Below are 20,450 nucleotides of genomic sequence, written 5' to 3' on the forward strand. Positions count from 1 at the left end.
ATAAATATTAGTTAATATTAATGATCATAAACACGAACTGCGTTATGATAAACGCCTTCACAATGTCATGTCTACGATCTTTTCTGAAGAACAGATAATCCATGCTGTCTCCCCAGACAGGTTTTCATCTGCTTTATTTTTCTCTTCTCGCTACAAACAATAAAGTATAAGCGCCAGACCAGTGGTTTAAATGATATTTTACTCTCCTGATTTCTTTCCGTTTTATTTCAAAAACATAAATGTATCAAGTTTTGTATTGCATATATATTTTTAAAGATTATCATCCAGCCTACATGCAGTGCATATGAGAGGTTGATGCGGCAAATTTCCTTCACTCATGCACTATACACATTTCATTTATGACACTGTAAACTTGACTTCGCAGGCTGGTCATCTTTAGACTCAAAAGGCATTTTTAAGTGTCCTAACTTGAGACTGCTGCTGGGATGTTTCTTATTGTTAGTAGGGTTGGGCATCTAAGCTATAATGCCGATCCGATACGCATCTCGATACAAAGAATACGATCCGATATATTAGCGATACATTTGTGACATATTGCGATGCGACACGATACGATTCACACCCATATCACGATACGATGCGATAATTCAGCACTAACTAATTAGATCAAGTTTATGAGATTATGTGAAAGAGGATGCTGTGCCATTGAATGAGTTTGATTGATTATTTATTAACCAAGCAAAACCAAGACTTTTTTTACAAACTGGCTTTTCTCTCAGAGCCAGAGTGTCAGTTTACAGTAGAGGGCCATTTTAGAACATATAGCACATATTATTTAAGTATTTTCAAGATAAACAGAATGTATAAGTGCAATATATATTAAAATATATATATATTTGCACTCTTTCAACATAAAGGTTTAGCATTGCACAACAAGAATTGTGATTTAACTTTTCAACTATGAAAACAAGTTTTACAAAGATATATTTTGCCACTGATTATTCAAAACTTAAGGTGGTGAACTAGCAGTGTTATGCTGCTTTGAAACATCACTGTCACTGTAAACAACAGGCTAATAAAAATATAACAAACCAGCAATCTTCTTGCTGTGAGGTGGTCAAACTACCCACTGTGCCACCGTGACGCCCATTATTTTTATCATTATTATTATTAATATTATTATTATTGTAATTAAATAAAAATTAACAGAAGGAGGTGTTCAAAACCTTCGTTCTCCGTGACACTAGGCTGAATATCTTTGCAGATGAACAGGGCCGGCACGTCCATAGAGGCGACCTAGGCGGCCGCCTAGGGCGGAAGTATAGAGAGGGCGGCGTCCGCAACACCCCCCCTTACCACCCGCATCCTCAGTTATGTCCGCGACACCTCCATCAGCGCCCGCTTGTCCTCAGTTATATCCGCGCATAGGGTGGCAGAATAGAGGTCCGCGACACACGCGCGTCCTCAGTTATATCCGCGCATAGGGCGGCAGAACAGAGGTCCGCGACTCCGGCGCGTCCTCAGTTATATCCGCGCATAGGGCGGCAGAATAGAGGTCCACTGGAAGATGGAGCTTTCACAACAACACAGTGGCGCTGCTTCAAGTGAGATTTCAGATTAGTCGTACTGCCCGTGTATTTTACAGATGGGCGGCACACTTTTGCAAATTGCATCTGTCCTGTCATGTCGTCCATCCTTAAATCCATAATGTTGCCATACTTTAGATTTAAAACTCAGTGGGGAATAAAATGTTTGTTTTGCTTCTCGCGCTTTCTGAGGGCGCACCACTAGCTTCATCCGCACACCTGATACAGTTGTAGTGTAAGTGTACACATCCGCAAATCCGTTGCTAAGGCTTACTTTAAGTAGGTCGATTAAATTATGCGCCAAAAACAGGTTGACAACACTTGTTAATAAATAAAAAATACATTCTATATTAAAAATATAAGCTGTATCTTGGAAAAACCGATGCATCTCGCAAAAACCGATGCATCTCGATTTGCTTCCAAAATTTCATTCATCCTCTGCTGCTCTACCGATGCACTCGCATCGTGCACGCGCATGACCGCGTATCGATACATATCGGTTAATCTTCCCATCCCTAATTGTTAGCGATGTCAAAATGAAAGCAAACATTAAAAAGGGTTTTGCGTGTTATCAATTGTATTGTTTCGTTTTAATAATAATGAATATAATAAATTATAATATTGATTATAGTGTAGACTAGTGTGCAGTGTCCAACAAAACATTTTTTTTAGGTTACTCTAGACCTAATCCCTAACTGAAAAACAAATGTGAAAATGCAGTTGCGTCTCTGCTAAAACTAATTTAAAGACAAATTTCTTTTGCGTTTTTTTTCTCTTTAGAAATCAAGAGAGCTGTATTGAAAGAATTAGTTAAATAAAACGAATAAAATGAATGTCCAGTACTTTTCTGTGTGAGTTTAGTGCAGCTCCGCGTGCGCGTTTTAAAGGCTACTAGTACACCCTGACCTGACGCGGGGACCAAATCTCTGCACTATAGCTTTAATTTCACAATTTTCATAATTTCATTGCATTTTCATATGGTAAAACATCTAAATTTATGTTCTGAAAGTAGTATCAATGATGAGAGTGTTGGTAATTATAGGCAGAAAGAACTGTTACTTTTGAGTGAACTTCTGTCACAGATTATTTTAGTTTTTAGTATGATTGACATATAAGTACTAGTACATAAAATAGATACTACTATCTAATGATTAAGTCCTAGTGCCTAATGAATAAGTACTAGTATCTAATACTTGAGCACCAGTATCTATTAATTAGGTACTAGTATCTAATTAATAATTACCAGTAGTTAATGAATAACTAGCAGTACATAAAATATGTACTAGTCCCAGTTGGAATACATACTAGTCAAAACTGAACAGTTGATATCTCAATGACAGATCCCATAGAAATCAATTGAAAAAAAAATTTTACTATTAACAACAGAATTGTTACTAGTCACTAAAAAAATTAGTACTAGTATCTAATACATAAAAACTATAAATTTAATAAGTACTACTTAATGAAAAAGTACTAGTATCTAATAAATAAAACTATATATTTAATAAGTACTATACTTAATGAATAAGTACTAGTATCTAATACATAAAAACTATATATTTAATAAGCACTACTAAATGATTAAGTACTAGTATCCAATAAATAAAAACTATATATTAATAAGTACTATACTTAATGAATAAGTAGTAGTATCTAATAAATAAAACTATATATTTAATAAGCACTACTAAATGATTAAGTACTAGTATCTAATAAATAAATTAAAACTATATAAGTACTATCTAATGAATAAGTACTAGCAGTGTCGGAGCGCTAAATAGAAAGATAGTAATGTATTTAATTTATTTTATTTTGTATTATTTTTGGCCTGCTTTTTGCCAGCTGTTGTGCTGCCACCTATGGGGCATACTAGTCACTGCACTGTAGGAAAATCAATATCATGTGAACCTAATCAGCAAGAAGCATGGTAGTGGGTAGAGATACAGTTTTCAAACGCTCAGTTGGAGGACATTCAGTGGCGTAGCGGACGGGCCCACAGGGCACGCACCGCGGGGGGGCCCCGCGTGATTAGGGGGCCCCACGTCGTTGCGATTTTCAATAATTGAAAATTCAGGAACCGCAATAATCAAACTCTTAGGAACAACTGTGGTCGGAACCAAAGTTCACAGGTCTGTGTTCTCTGAACACCTCTCAAGCGGTGGACTACTTCATTCTGATTGCTAGCTGCCGAACCGCGTCATAGCCAATGAAGGCACGCCGCTGTTTCTCGCCGCCGGTTCTCGTTAAAAAATGAATGACTTCTGGCTACTTTGACGCTCTCGCGGCTTTCGGTTTGTGATCGCTCCATAGTTTGTGAAGAATTCCCCGCGTTGTCGATCCACCCCGCCTATTTTCCCCGCTCCTCAATTTGTGACATAGATATATACACTAGATATCGCATAGGGACCCTGAGCATGCGTCTATAGCGCCGCCACATTGGTACAGTGCTTCCAGGACAAATGTCATTGAACCGCACTAGTCAGGACAGTGTTATTAGGTGAAGATGCGGGACTTTAGCGCAGTCTACGAGTGTAGTAACGAGCAAACAAAGAAAACAAAGCACAAAGGCAGAACACTTCATAGGTCAGATTAAGTTTTTATGTGTTTTTGTATGTTCTGAACTTTGTGCTAAACAGGTAACATTATTAATGATAACAGTCACTTACTGCATTAATCATAAGGCAAAGTAGCTACAACTCGCACTAAATACTCGGCTTATGGTAGTTTTGTTGAATAAAATCAGCAAACAATGCAAAATAAATATGACAACGAGATGCTGCGCTGCCAGAAACGTGTATTAATGTCGGCTAGTGAAAGAGTCGTTCGGGGGATTCATTCACAAACGAATCGCTCCCTCCGTCAGTATGAGAAGTGAAAGCAAAAGAGGAGCTGTGTTTCAGGACACGGATTAGATCAAATTTAACAGCGAGGGTGAATAGTAAATTTCTGTACACGCAAACACAAGCTTTTTGTCAGGAATGCCCGTGCGATCACTGATCCATCAATGTAGAAAAGTGATGTAAAATTATAATTTTCATAAAAAAATTGCATACTAACATCCAGGAAAACTCCCGATCATAGATATATGTGTATATCTCTGTATAAGCACTCCCGCCCACCTTCGACTGGGGGCCCCGTAGGTGATCCCTGCAGGGGGGCCTCCGCATTTTGCGCTACGCCACTGAGGACATTGAGAAATTATTGTAAGTTGTTTGTTTTGGAACATGTTTTGGAAGCAAGAATAAAAATGGATCGAAATTCAAGCAAGTGTCCTGCGTCTAAAAACGTTACCCGCTGGGGATAGCGAAATCAGCGAGGAATTTGCTGTATCAAGTAGCCTATAATAAAATAGACTAGTGTGTAATGAGTAAGCACTATTATATTTTTAAAAAGCACTATTTATTAATAAGCACAAGTAATTAATGTAAAAAATTTCTAAAAAATAAGCACAAGTAACATGAAAATAGATACTAATACGAGTTATAGATTAAATTCAAAAACGGCTTGCCATACATGCACAGCAAGCTGGAGAGTGACACACACACACACACACACACACACACGGCAGGCCAGGGAAATGTTTCTCTTTGGATCCCCCGTGACTGAATGCCGCTAAAGTTCACCAACACCTCCGCAGAATGTGACCACGTGAAAGCCTGACAGTAGCACAATGTTGTGCTGTTAAGCTTAGCCGGGACATTGAACATGCGTCTGCACTCCATATATCACAGGTTGTTCATAGAGGCAAATGAATTCCATAATTCTGAACGTGAAGTCTTTCCACCTCATACTACATTATCTCTGCTGTATGGTTTACATTGTGCATCACTCACAGTTGGTTGGTTGAGGGATTCTCATACGCAGCATATTTAGTTGTGTTGTGCATTCTAAGATGCTTAATCATGTTAGTGCTGTTTAAATGTCGTTGCTTGCTCAAGGGGTTTTATTGCGACATACACTGCAAACAGCTAACTTCACGTCTTTATTGGACACTTTGATAAAGACGGGGGGACTCATGTTGTAACTGGTAAGCTCTGCTCTGCTGTTGTTTATCTGTGCACCGTATGAAAAAGTCGTGTGAGTAATTAACGACAAGTGATTGGCTTTTTTGATCAGCGCTTTTGGGGTTAGCTGATCAAGCTATTTTTAGCCAATATTGTGATCGGCGGCCGATCAATACATATATATATATATATATATATATATATATATATATATATATATATATATATATATATATATATATATATATATATATATATATATATATATATATACAGAATTATTACCCCCCTTTTGATTTTTTTTACTCTTTTAAATATTTCCCAAATGATTTTTAACAGAGCAAGAAAATTTTCACTGTATGTCTGATAATATTTTTTTCGTCTAGAGAAAGTCTTATTTCTTTTGTTTCGGCTGCAATGAAGGCAGTTATTAATTTAAAAAAAAACATTTTTGGGACAAAATTATTAGCCCCTTTAAGCAATTTTCTTTTTCCAATAGTCAACAGAACAAACCATCATTATACAATAACTTGCCTAATTACCAGGGCCAATGGGAATCTGCGGACTTTTTCTGCTATTTCTGCAGGGAATTTTGGTAAAAATTTGTGGATTTCTGTGAAATTATTTTGGGAGTATCCAGCGGAGTATCATAACTAAAACCTTAATATATGAAATAAAAAGTGATAAATTACTGAATAAAAACTTAATAAATTCAGATTTACACATTTACTCAAGTAAATAAACAGAAATAATGATGGGCTAAAAATCTGCAGAAAGCTGCGTGGCGCAGATTCCGTGTGGGCCTACGAATTCTCCTAACCTGCCTAGTTAACCTAATTAACCCAGTTCAGCCTTTAAATGTCATTTTAAGCTGTATAGAAGTGTCTAAAAAATATCTAGTCAAATATTATATATGTATATAAATATTATAATATGTCATCATTCATTCATTTTCTTGTCGGCTTAGTCACTTTATTACTCTGGGGTCGCAACAGCAGAATGAACCGCCAACTTATCCAGCAAGTTTTTTACGCAGCGGATGCCCTTCCAGCCGCAACCTAACTCTGGGAAACATCCACACACACATTCACACAATTTAGCCCACCCAATTCACCTTTACCGCATGTCTTTGGACTGTGGGGGAAACCGGAGCACCCGGAGGAAAGCCACGAGAACATGCAAACTCCACACAGAAACACCAACTTAGCCAAGGCTCGAACCAGTGACCTTCTTGCTGTGAGGCGACAGCACTACCTACTGCGCCACTGCTTCGCCCTACTGTCATCATGGCAAAGATAAAATAAATCAGTTATTAGAAATGAGTAATTAAAACTATTATGATTAGAAATGTGCTGAAACAATCTTCCCTCTGTTAAACAGAAATAGGGAAAAAAATAAACAGGGGTCCTAATAATTCAGTGGGGCTAATAATTCTGACTTCAACTGTGTGTATATATATATATATATAAGTGATATCACACTCATAGCAGTGTGATATGGCTGTATATCAGCATTAGTGGAAGGCGTGCGTTAGTGTCCCATCAGTGCAGATTTACAGCCATATTGCACTGTTATGAGTGTGATATTGCGTTTATACAACAGGGTTGAGTTGAGGTCTCTGAATAACACTGTTGAGAACTGGGATAGGAAAGTAACCATACTGTGGTGTTAATAACTCTATCATGCACCAAGTTTTGTGTGGCTGCTGCGATTGGATACTGTACCAAAGTTAAAGACCTGGGGGTGTTACAGACTGTACCAAAAAAGGGAGTGGGGTGAAATTGCAGGAGTTTTCTGGTAGAAAAACAAACGGGAGGGCTGCGGGAGATTGGTCTGAAATACGGGAGACTCCTGGGAAAAATGGGAGTGTTGGCAGGTATGCTTACCAGTTTAATACTGATTTGATCAGCTTTAGTTAGAAATTAGGGTGTTTTAATATTGTAAGGCAGGGGTGTCCAAAGTCGGTCCTGGAGGACCGGTATCCTGCTGACTTTAGCTCCAACTTGCTTCAAAACACCTGCCTGGATGTTTCAAGTAGTACCTAGTACCTAGTAAGAGCTTGATTAGCTTGTTCAGGTGTGTTTGATTAGGGTTGAAGCTAAAATCTGCAGGACATCGGACCGCCAGGAACAAGTTTGGTGACCCCTGTTTTAAGGGCTTATTATGCAGTCACTGTCACCATCTTGTGAACAATTTCAACCGTCTTTGGTCAGCTCAGTATGCCAGGCTAATGGCCGCTGATGCACTGTCAGAAATTATAAATATTTTAAAATAGGCCCTATCCTTATAAATAAACTGCATTGTTGCAATCTAAACAACTACATTCTCCACTAAATAACAGCAGGAATATTTATCAAACTGTAGATGGTCCTCTGCTTATTAGTGTATGTGGGCGGAGTAATACAGAAGGGTGAAGCTGGACCAGTGCTGTTATTGCAAAATTTCACACGGCTATCAGCCAATCAGGTTCAAGAACCAAGCAGAACTGTTGTATATATATATATTACAATTTAATGAAAGATTCTCTGCATAAGAAACTAAATCTGCCACTAGGTGTCTGTAAATGAGTCGCCAAAGTCATTGATTCATTTGATTTACTCAAACAACTGATTTATTCAGGAATGGCTCTCTTTACTGAATTGTTGGTTCACATAAAATATTAAAAACGGTCCATATGTGAGCAATAATGTGAAACACAAAATACCTTTTGGCAGATGATGGTGTTTTCTCTCTGAAGTATGGTGGACGATCTTTAGACCGGTCACTCTTCAGAGACACAGAGCTGGACACACATGATCGTGATCTCACACTGAACACACAAACACACCAGAGGAATAGAAGCATCATAATCTGCTGCATTCATTCATAATTTCCTATGAGCTCAATTAGCTAAGGTTAAACCTTTATTCTTCACTTGTGTTGCCTCTTCCTATAGCAGCTGAATGTGTGTTAGATTACTTTAAGTGTTCACTGTAGTTAAAGAAGCATGACTTGTATCACTCTTAATGTTCATTATTTGCTCATAAATGTCCCTAATCATGCCGAATTTTACTTTTTGGATATCAAAAAAATTATTACTAAAAAAGTCTGTGTGTTCTTTTTATTTTGTCTACAGTTTAACAAATAAAAAAGTCTGTCATTTGTCATTGCAGTAATACACTGCTCACTAAAATAACATCCTAGGTCTGAAGGAATGAACTATTCTTATTAAATATTTTGTTATTTACATAGCTGAATGCGCTGAAAACAAAATCACATAGAAATTATCGATGTAAATCCAATTTATTAACCCATGGAGGTCTGGATTTGCAGTCACACTCAAAATTGAAGAGGAAAAACACACTACAGGCTGATCTAACTTTGATGCAGTGTCCTTGACACAAGTTAAAATGGGGCTCAGTAGAGTGCGTGGCCTCCACATGCCTACAATTTCTGGGCATCCTCCTGATTAGGTGGTGGATGATCTTCTGAGGGATCTCCTCCCAGACCTGGACTAAAGCATCTGCCAAATCCTGGACAGTCTGTGGTTCAATGTGGCTTTGGTGGATGGAACAAGATTTGATGTCCCAGATGTGCTCAATTGAATTCAGGGTCTCGGGTACAAGCGGGCCAGTCCATAGAATCAACACTTTAGTCTTGCAAGAACCGATAACACTCCAGCCACATGAAGTCTAGCGTTGTCTTGCTTTAGGAAGAGCCCGATATCACGGGTATATGGTCTTACAACTGGTCTGTGGATCTCATCTCAGTACCTAATGGTAGTCAGGCTACCTCTGGCGAACACTGCATCTGCATCAGAAATGCCCCCCCACATCACACCAGTCATGCTGGAGGATGTTGCAGGCAGCAGAACGTTATTGATGGTAGGATCGATATGATTCTTGCCACAGTTCACATTGAAGCATCATCCAGGATGAGCTGCACTAACTGAAACACTTGTGTATTGCAAGAAGGTTATTTCTTATGAACTAGAAATTAATGTTCACGTTTTTTTATGTCTAAAAATAACAATAAAGTTAGCTTGTACTTTATTTTATTTTTCTTTATAGTTTAATAAAGCAACAATTGAAGTGCCATTTGTCATTATATTAATATTAGTCTATATTAAAAAGGTCTTAAATAGGTCTATGAATAGTTGTAAACCTGGTTAATGGGGGTTTTGGTGTAAGATCAGTTTCATTAGGCTATGCATTAACATAAAAATTAATTACCTTACAAACTGTCAAAGGCAGGGGTGGGCAAACTTGATACTGGAGGGCCAGTGTCCTGCATAGTTTAGCTCCAACCCTATTCAAACAGACCTCCCTATAGAGATTAAGTGATCTTGAAGACACTGATTAGTTTGTTTAGGTGTGTTTGACTAGTGCTGGAACAAAACTCTGCAGGGACACTGGCCCTCGACAATAAAGTTTGCCCATCCCTGGTCTAAGGGGTGATAATAATAGTTTTATAAGTTTGTGGTACTTTATTTATTGTTAAAAAATGTGATTTTAGAAGATTGACAGACACGTGATTAAAAAAAAAAAATCATTCATACCTTTTGACAGATGATGAAGTTTTCTTTCTGAAGTTTGTTAGAGGATTTTCTTTAGACCGGTCACTCTTCAGAGACACAGAGCTGGACACACATGATCCAGATCTCACACTGAACACACAAACACACCAGAGGAATAAACTGCAGGACAAACTTTAAGAGTTGAATGAGTTTGTGTAGTTTAATTCAGCACAAACTAATTGCTGGCTGAAAGTCTGTCTGATCAGGTCTGCTACACAGATATCATGAGTAAACAGACACATCACTAGACCCACACGGAATCTGTGCACGCAGAATTCTGCTGATTTTTAGCCCATTATTAATTATGTTTATTTACTTGAGTAAATGTGTGTAAATCTGTATTATTCAGTTTTTTTTATTAAATAAAGTAATATTATTGAGTACTATGAAAATGATCATCTGATTTATGCACAATGCAGTTTGAACAGTCATATTTTCAGTCTTTTAGTTGAGATATTATATGAGAGACTTGCTTTTTTTACCAAATAAAGTGAATCTTATTGGATTTGCATTTTAAACATTAAATAAAAGTTTAAAAGGTATTATTTTTTTATTTCACATATTACAGTTTTAGTTATGATACTCCCAAAATCATTGCACAGAAATCCACAGAATTTTTACCAAAATTCTCCACAAAAATAGCAAAAAAACGCCCGCAGATTCCGTCTGGCCCTGCACATGACACACATTGAGCTCTGGTAAAGCTGTCTGTAATCTAGAATGATCTAAACACATTTGCTGAAGCTGTAAACTGAAGCTTTGTCCATCATTTGATCGGGCAATAGCACCACAAATAAGTGCATTGTTGTTGGTCTTTGTTCTTCAGAGAAAGTGTAGAAATAATGGTGTAAAAACAGAGTCAATACCTGTGTTTCTCTGAGAGAGAGTCCTTTACTCGCTCCTCTGCCATACTGCAGCTAAAACACCAATGCAGACATTAGCAGAGCTTTCAGGAAACAATCAGCCGCTGACCATCACCTGGAGATGACAATATACTGAGATGAAGAACAGCACACTTTATAGCAATCAATGCTCACTTCACTAACAACACCTTACTGAAACAGACCACATGATGAGAGATAGCACAAACTGACTTTCAGCCATATATATATATATATATATATATATATATATATATATATATATATATATATATATATATATATATATATATATATATATATATATATGATTAAGATTAACATTAATGCAGTTGGTTTCACCCCTGATCTGAACTGAGGTAAAGCTGGTTTTATATTCACACATTCAGACTTTCTCCTTGATTAAGAAGTATTCTTTGCTAAATTGTGAAATCGTATAAGCATTAAGTTTAGTCAAATAAATGGTGCTAAGGTTGTTTTGAAATCATATTCACATCTGATTTTATACCAAATTTTCAAAGTATCATGGTAAACACTATAGGGAGCGTGTCACAAGTTGTCATTGAACGAATGTGCGAATATAAAACCAACTTTACCTCAGTCTCATCTGACACCTCAGATATTTCAGATTTGATCATTTGATACATATTTGTCTGTCATGATAACTTCTGCTTTAGACAGCTATTAACTTATTATTTTATTTATTTATTTACTAAGTTAATAGTTAGTTAGAACTAAAACGTTACCAGCAGGCCCGGCCCCAACCAATTTGGCGCCCTAGGCAAGATTTCAGGTGGCACCCCTTCACATCGCAGTAAATTCCACTGCTAGTGTACATACAGTCATAAGAAAATAAATAGCTTTTTGATCGACTACTGCATGCTGAGAAAACATCAGATACATATGCCAATGCAATTAACATTATTGCTGAACAGATCTAATATTTACACATTTGCTTGAGGAAGAAATGATGGGGACAGTTAATGCAGTTTAAGGATCATCCGCATTCTTCCGGTGTTACGATTTAACTGGTGACCGTGTTAACTGGTGTCCCTTTCCAGATGTAAGCTATTCACGTTTGCAGATTGGCAGATTCGTCACTTTTTCACAGCAACAAAACATACCAAATAAAGATTCTTATTACTTGGTGTCAGTGTCATTGTGTGCATTATTGATTTTAATATCTGTGTAGCAGAACAGTATATAACCAAAGTAAATAAAAAAAATGTTTAGAATTTACATGTCTTTAACAGGATTCGAACCCGTGTAGTGAAAAGGTTTAGCACACGTATCAATCAACTTTTCTAACTGAGCTACTCGGAACTTCAAACGAAGCGGTCTGTTTTAATATGTTTGTCAATTAAAACATGCCTTGCTGTGGTTGTGGACCCGTGTTAACATGTTTCCATCGATGTTTATATGTTTACATGTTGTTTAGTTACATGTACTCGCGTTAACGTGTTTCTACAAACTCTCCCGCTGATAGAATAGCTCTCTCTGACTAAACGATGCTTCATCAGTTGCTCAAACCATGTTTTTTCTTAGTTCTAGACTCATGTCTACCTGTGCCTTTGGAGTCATGTTAACTCGTGACCCATGCTCATACATGTAACGTAAATAAAGATTTTATCAAAAAAATGAATACAATGACGATATTATTATGCAACATATTATGTCTAATATATATAATATATATTTCATATATAATATTATGCAACAGAATATTAGAATATTATGCAATCAGAATATAATAGTCCCATTGACTCGTGTTAGTCTGTGTCTACAAAGTTAAACGAGCTGATATTTTCTCAGAATAGCTCTAAATGACTACGATGTTCCGCTAAATAAGCATATAAATCGCAGTCCCCCCCATTTTATTTTAAAGAGAATTAAAAAAATCAGGCTACATAAACAAAACTCGTATGTGGATTCGAACCTACTAACAAAAGAGACGCATTTGAAAGGAACATACGTGCTAACTAATTGAGCTATCAAGCAATTAGTAATTTTTATCGTATGTAACCAAATCATGTTCATAAGTACCTTGATACAGATGTGACCAAGATCATACATTGAAATGTTGCGATTTTCCATTAATATTCTGTTGCATAATATTATATATGAAATATATATATTAGGCATAATATGTTGCATAATAATATCGTCATTGTATTCATTTTTTTGATAAAATCTTTATTTACGTTACATGTATGAGCATGGGTCACGAGTTAACACGGCTCCAAAGGCACAGGTAGACATGAGTCTAGAACTAAGAAAAAACATGGTTTGAGCAACTGATGAAGCATCGTTTAGTCAGAGAGAGCTATTCTATCAGCGGTAGAGTTTGTAGAAACACGTTAACGCGAGTACATGTAACTAAACAACATGTAAACATGTTAACATCGATGGAAACATGTTAACACAGGTCCACAACCACAGCAAGGCATGTTTTAATTGACAAATATATTAAAACAGACCGCTTCATTTGAAGTTCTGAGTAGCTCAGTTAGATAAGTTGATTGATACGTGTGCTAAACCTTTTCACTACACGGGTTCGAATCCTGTTAAAGACATTTAAATTCTGATTTTTTTTAATTTTTTTATTTACTTTGGTTATATACTGTTCTGCTACACAGATATTAAAATCAATAATGCACACAATGACACTGACACCAAGTAATAAGAATCTTTATTTGGTATGGACATGTTTTGTTGCTGTGAAAAAGTGACGAATCTGCCAATATGCAAACGTGAATAGCTTACATCTGGAAAGGGACACCAGTTAACACGGTCACCAGTTAAACCGTAACACCGGTTAACGGAAGCTCTGCTTTTACTTTCGATTTCCTGACTCTGTTTAAAGTTTATTTTGTGCTGAATGATGTGAAATTTTCGAGTCAACCTGATATAGAAGTGCACAAACACTTTTAAGATATAAAATTAACCCATTATATTGTTCAAATGACCCTGTTTGGACGTGTTTAATCGGTGTTTGAGGCTTTGAGCTTCAGGAGCAGTCAGTGCTATAAATCACGCTTATAAACACGCTTATACACACATAACCCCTTCATCATCTCCACAAATCAGCGTAATGTAGAAGTGTTAAACTCACATGCAGAAGTACAGACGCTCTTGTACAGCAGGAACACGATGTGAGCTCTTTGGCGCTTTCGGTTTGTCAACTTCTTCAGTATTTTGGCGGTTAATGTGCTTCACCGCCTCCTGCTGGACTGGCTGATTCTAACATGGAGAGAGACACGGGGAAAATCTCACCATAAATTCAAGGGAAATAAATCGCTGATTAAATAAGGAAATCCGGTTAAAATTGTAAATTCTTTCTAACAGACCAGATTCTTTGAGACATTAATTATTGTAGCCTCCATATGTTGACTCTAGTATATTTTCCAGAGTAAATGTAAGATTATATCTAATAAATACTTCTCTTTATATTTCTCTTTTGTATTGATGATCTTGACATTCTGCTATTAGATGCTGCACATGTTTCACACTGATTACAATGTGAGTATAAATCATGTGTGTGCTTCAATATAAACACAGTGTCTTGTTTAGTCCTGTATGTGCTATTCTGAAGCGGTTATGATCATTTCCTCACTCCGATTATTCCTTATTTCTCTTCCTTCACAGATTCACCATTGGATTGTATACAGATGTCTTCCTGAGTCATTTATATCCCAGTGTTCCTGCCTCATACTCTCTGTCTGTATCTTTATTATAGTTTTGACTTCAGCTTCACTTAATTTACCCTGATCTGTGTGTAAATGTGAGACTGTGTGGATGTTTCCCAGTACTGCATTGCAGCCACTTTACTTTTCTCTTGCAAATGTCCTCCATCAAATCTGACATGTTCTCTAGAACTCTACAGTCTTCACATTGATCATGTTCCTGAACTCCATTAATGTCAGTGTTGAGTTTAGTTGAGTGTGTCCTCACCTCAGTCTAGTTCACATCACTTCCTCCTCTCTGTTTCACACACACACACGTGTTTATTTGTCTCCACTAATATTTTAATGTTATAAATGTCGTCTCTTATCTTCATCCTAAACTCCTCATCATTCTGTCTGAATATTTCCCTTGATAATAATTTATTTCAGCTTTTCCTGCATCATCTGTCTTCCTCTTCTTCAGCGTCTCCTGTGCAGATTGATCAGCAGTCTGATGTCCATGTGTTCCTCTATGCGCAGGTCTCCAGCAGAACTCAACCGTCCCTCTTTCTGATATAGACCATACAGAAGTGTGAACAGCTCATGTGTTAAAGCTCCTCTAGATGACCTGCGGCTGATTAAAGATGTTCAACTGATGCTGAGTCTGAACACATCAGCCCCAGGGTGAGCGCTGGGATGCCAAAATAAAAGTAAAGGAGGTCACATTTAATATATTTACATTTATGCATATATGATATCTGATAAGGCCACGCAGTGGCGCAGTAGGTAGTGTTGTCGCCTAACAGCAAGAAGCTCGCTGGTTCGAGCCTCGGCTGGGTCAGATGGCGTTTCTGTGTGTTTTCCCTGCGTTTGTGTGGGTTTCCTCCGTGTGCTCCGGTTTCCCCCACAGTGTGCAGTACAGGTGAATGGGCTCTATGCACGGCGGCGCGTGATGCATTTCCGGTAAAATTTAAGACCCCGAGCCTACTTCCGCCGATCGTACAGCACAGTGCTACAACAGGAGCGCTACTGATAAAAACGTGTAATGTTTTGGACAGTTGTCTTAATGTTTTATGCCATTATAGCCCACTTATATATGTTTATGTCAGCTACATAAATATGACATCTAAACGTTTAAAAGTGTCATTTCAAAGACGTGAGAACAGTACTTGTAGATACCACTGCTGTGTTCAGCAATGCACAGCGTCAAAAATTGAACTCTTACCTTAGTTTCCACATGTTTCCAAAAGACAAAGTCGTGCAGAAGAGGTGGGTTGTTGATATTAAACGTGAGAATTTTACAGAAACAGAAAAAAACAAGAGTGTAGCTGACAATTTCAGTCTAGAAAACTGATCGAGGCTCGAGTGCCAACCGGATGCAGACATTTAAATAAAGGAGCTTTTATGGCAAATAATAGTTTGTTTTCATTGCCTTTGAAGTAAAAAAACTGAACATTAATATACATAAACATTTCTTAAGCTACTTTCTAAGTGCAATTTTTTAATTCAGAATAAAGACCTTTATTTTATTCACTGTACATATCAAATATAATTCACTGTATATAATTTGAATTAAAATTGTCAAAAAAATGTAACATTTTGAAAAAAATATTTTATTCAGATGAACAGAAACAATGACATTGAATCAGTTGTTTTTTTGAATCAGGTGCTTTTTCTGTAACTTGTGCATAGAGAGGTATTTGAGCTGATGCGTATTAAATAAATAAATAAATCACCCCTCTGTTTCATGGAACTTAACACATAATTGATCCATTCCAAACAATTGTTCATGTGACAACACACATTACACATTTCAGAGTAATGGGCTGTCTGGAAAAGCAAAGCAACCAAATGTTTGCATATCCCACTCTCAGCCACACAAGAGCAGGAGCTATTAACTAGCAGACGATGGCATGGATCTTCTGACGGATGTCCGCTCCAGGATGAAGTAACACATAAAATTTTCTAGCTCTGAATCTCATAATGTTACCTAGAAAACAGAAACAAGAATATTAATAGGTTTTAAAGAGAGTCATTAAAGGCAGTTTACTCAAAACTGAAAATTCTATTTCCTCATCCTTCACTTGTTCCAAACCTGTTTTGAGTTTCTTTCTGATGTTTAACACAAACAAAAATACTTCAAAGAAAGCTGGAAACTTGCAACCACTGATATTCATAGTAGTTCTTTTTCCTACCATGGAAGTCAATGGTTACAGGTTTTCAGCTTTCTTCAAAATATCTTCTTTTGAAAGGCATCTGCAGCAATATAATCAGATTAAACTACACAGTAAATCATTAATTTAACAATTAACAAGCACAATGAATAAGCATTTGTTCATTAACATAAAAACTAATAAATATTGCAATAGACAAATTGTTGATGTGAAATTAACTAATGACACCTTATTGTTTTGGGTCACCCTCCCATTTAATTACAATGTTATCGACTAAATAGAAAGCATGCTATCTACACTGTTACACTGCATCTGTCATCTCCACTGTTTCAGCAATAAATCTCAGCAATGACACAGTGCTATCCCACCCAGCACGAGACGTCATTTCGACGTCGTTTTTTGGGCTAAATCAAGTCGGCCCGTCATAGACTTTATTTAGCCCAAATTTCGACGTCGAAAATTGGTCTGTATTTGGTCCGTCGGATTTGGTCTAAAGAAAGACCAAATATCGACGTGGTTGTTTTGCCCGTCGGATTTGGTCCAAACATAGACCAAATATCGACGTGGTTGTTTTGCCCGTTGGATTTCGTATAAACATAGACCAAATATCGACGTGGTTGTTTTGCCCGTTGGATTTCGTATAAACATAGACCAAATATCGACGTGGTCTTTGTTTTGTCCGTCGGATTTGGTCCAAATATAGACCAAATATCGACGTGGTTGTTTTGCCCCTCGGATTTGGTCCAAACATAGACCAAATCAGGGGCGTTGCTAGGGTCGAAAGGGATAAGGGGCTTAGCCCCAAAGACCCCCCACCCCAAAAAAAAAAAGTAAAAAAATAAAAGAAGTTTTAATTCACCGCACTAATATACCTATTCTAATCTTATTACCAGGATTAAAAATGGTTAATAATAAATAAAGTTTTTTTAAGACTTGTAAAATCCAAATAGGAAAAAAACTAGTCTGTTATGAGCCATATCATACCTCTTGAGCCTCCTATCTCCTTCTGATTTGAAGTTTCTGTTTGTTTTTTAAAAAAGTAATTTTGTGCATGTCTTCAAATCTAAAATATTATTTATTTTTATAGTGTGAGTTGTTATCTAATGTGATACAAAGCTACAAACATGTTCATTTGGACAGAGTGATTAACTGAGATGTAGTGTTGTCAAAATAATGGAATTTCTAAATTCAATACCTTGCAAAATATTGATATTCAATAGGCTACTATTTTTTACATAATAACAATTCTATCAAAAATAGTAGGCTAGCTAAGGCTTCAAAAAAATAAAAATAAAGATCTATATGCTAGAAATATGTTTACTTTAAATTTCTTCAGAGGGATTTTTTTTTCAGTTTTCCTCAAAATAGGGTGATGTGGGTATTGTAGCACTTTAAATGCATGTAAAGCCTGTTTTATTCATACTTGAGCAGAAATTCCATATATATTCTTCACAAAAGTAGTAGAACATTCTAGGAAATCCCTAATATGGATGAAGGCATCCAGCTGTTGCTGTAGTAGAATAAAAATACGATCTGAATAAAAATAAAAAGGCTTTAACTGATCATTTACACGACTGCGACAATAAATGTTTTATACAGTTGAAGTCAGAATTATTAGCCCTCCTTTGAATTTTATTTTCTTTTTTAAATATTTCCCAAATGATGTTTAACAGAGCAAGGAAATTTTAACAGTAGCCTATGTCTGATAATATTTTCCTTTTGAAAAAAGTCTTATTTGTTTTATTTCAGCTAGAATAAAAGCAGTTTTACATTAAAAAAAAAAAAAACATTTTAGGGTCAAAATTATTAGCCCCTTTAAGATTTTATATATTTTTCTTATAGTCTACAGAACAAACCATCGTTATACAATAACTTGCCTTATTACCCTAACCTGCCTTTAAAGCCTTTAAATGTCACTTTAAGCTGTATAGAGGTGTCTTAAACAACGTCTAGTCAAATATTATTTACTTTCATCATGGCAAAGATAAAATAAATCAGTTATTAGAGTTGAGTTATTAAAACTATTATGATTAGAAATGTGCTGAAAACAATATTCTCTCCGTTAAACAGAATTTGGGGGAAAAAATAAACGGGGGCAAATAATTCAGACTTCAACTGCGTGTTCTTCCAACCATTTTAGGTATTTTCATAAGAAAGTCGATTTATAATTTGATTCAAACTGACATAGCATGTTACAGTAGAATATAGTTATATAATAATAAGCTAGATGCATAAACTCACTGTGATTTAACTATTACAGAAACATATGTGACTTGCTATATCATATAAATATATCATTTCTAGAAAGTTAGTACAATTTACTTTTTTTACTTGTATTTACATTGATATGATGCACATTTTACTGATTATAGTTATTTTATGTCACCAAAACTACACACATTTTAAACTGTGGAAACAAGCTTCATCAGTAGTTAAAACTATTCAGTTTCGCGAAAGAGTTGTATTATTACCTCATTAGCTTCAGCTCCTCAAAATAATAAATGAATGATGTGCAGTGGCGGGATTTTTTTAACACCATGTGACAACAGAGCCACTCCCACCTGCCGGTAGAAACAGGTACTGCTGAACAGCTGGCGGTTTAATTACCTGACACAAACGCTGCGTTAAGTGGAATGTTCGTGATGTATGTGGTAATTTTTAGTACTTACATAACAAAATAAATGTTATACAACATATTTTATTTAAGTGCAAGATATTCCAAGAGATCAGGGGCTTTTGACAATACATCAGGGGCTTAAGCCCCCAAAGCCCCCCCCTCGCAACGCCCCTGGACCAAATATCGACGTGGTCTTTGTTTTGTCCGTCGGATTTGGTCTAAACGTAGACCAAATATCGACGTGGTTGTTTTGCCCGTCAGATTTGGTCCACATTTAGCCCAGTATCAGACTTGAACATATGGTTAAAAAGAATTACATAAGTTCCTTACAAAATGTTTTACATCTATTGCTTTTTTCCAGTCCAATGTAGAATGCAAAATATATTTATATAGCAGTTTAGTGCCATTACATTTCAATAATGGCAAACAAATAACGACGTTACTGCTGTTAACTTCTCTATTTTCCCTTCTGCTTCATGCACTGATGCATATACTTTTCATTTAAGTTGATCTATTAATAAGGCAAAAGATTGTAACAAATAATGTAAATTTAAATTTGAAGTATATCAACATAAAAAAAATAGATTAAATAAAATAGGGTAGAAAAAAACAAAATCCTAATACACTTTATAATGCCATTTTCTTTTATGATTTAATCTATTTATCTTATTATTAATAAAAAATAAATGTACTATAATCCTATTTGCTGTAACAATAGGCTAAACAGGATGCTCATCAATACATATTTTTACAAATAAATTAAAAGGTTAAATTATTTTACAAGTTATTAATTTCTACATAAATATAAAAACCAATACCTTCATTCCTTCTTACCTCGGGGGAGCTTTTTCATATTGCCCACTCACCAGACAACAACAATACAACATTTTTTTGTGATGTGTTTCATAGTTGAGAAAGCATATAGTGTATTTAAAAACAAAAAACATGCTTTTAAAAACCCAGGCTCTTTTACAATCAATATATTAAAATGAAAAACGTAAATAAAGTAT

The 20,450-nt window shown here is 36.1% G+C and overlaps 2 protein-coding genes across 5 annotated transcripts in view; both read right to left on the minus strand.

Moving 5' to 3' along the window:
• The window catches only part of LOC137491105 (uncharacterized), a 698,540-nt gene extending 684,369 nt beyond the window's left edge, over positions 1 to 14,171 (minus strand). Inside the window, exon 1 of the mRNA XM_087249321.2 lies at positions 14,104 to 14,171. The gene's annotated coding sequence lies outside the window, so the exon portion shown is untranslated. The remainder of the gene's footprint in view (positions 1 to 14,103) is intronic.
• The window catches only part of LOC137491078 (NACHT, LRR and PYD domains-containing protein 3-like), a 37,870-nt gene extending 23,694 nt beyond the window's left edge, over positions 1 to 14,176 (minus strand). For 3 of the 4 annotated variants that reach the window (XM_087248402.2, XM_087248400.2, XM_088650090.1), the window contains exons 1-4: positions 14,100 to 14,176; positions 10,973 to 11,084; positions 10,089 to 10,196; positions 8,256 to 8,360 (exon numbers count right to left, since the gene is read on the minus strand). In XM_087248402.2, coding sequence (XP_087104528.1) covers positions 8,256 to 8,360; positions 10,089 to 10,196; positions 10,973 to 11,016 — 257 coding nt within the window. In that variant the 5' untranslated portion in view covers positions 11,017 to 11,084; positions 14,100 to 14,176. The remainder of the gene's footprint in view (positions 1 to 8,255; positions 8,361 to 10,088; positions 10,197 to 10,972; positions 11,085 to 14,099) is intronic. The other variant, XM_087248401.2, reaches the window with a different exon arrangement.
• Between the last annotated feature and the right edge of the window lie 6,274 nt (positions 14,177 to 20,450).

Source organism: Danio rerio, chromosome 4, assembly GCF_052040795.2.
Source record: "Danio rerio strain M-AB ecotype USA chromosome 4, GRCz13ab, whole genome shotgun sequence".
NCBI lineage: Eukaryota > Metazoa > Chordata > Actinopteri > Cypriniformes > Danionidae > Danio > Danio rerio.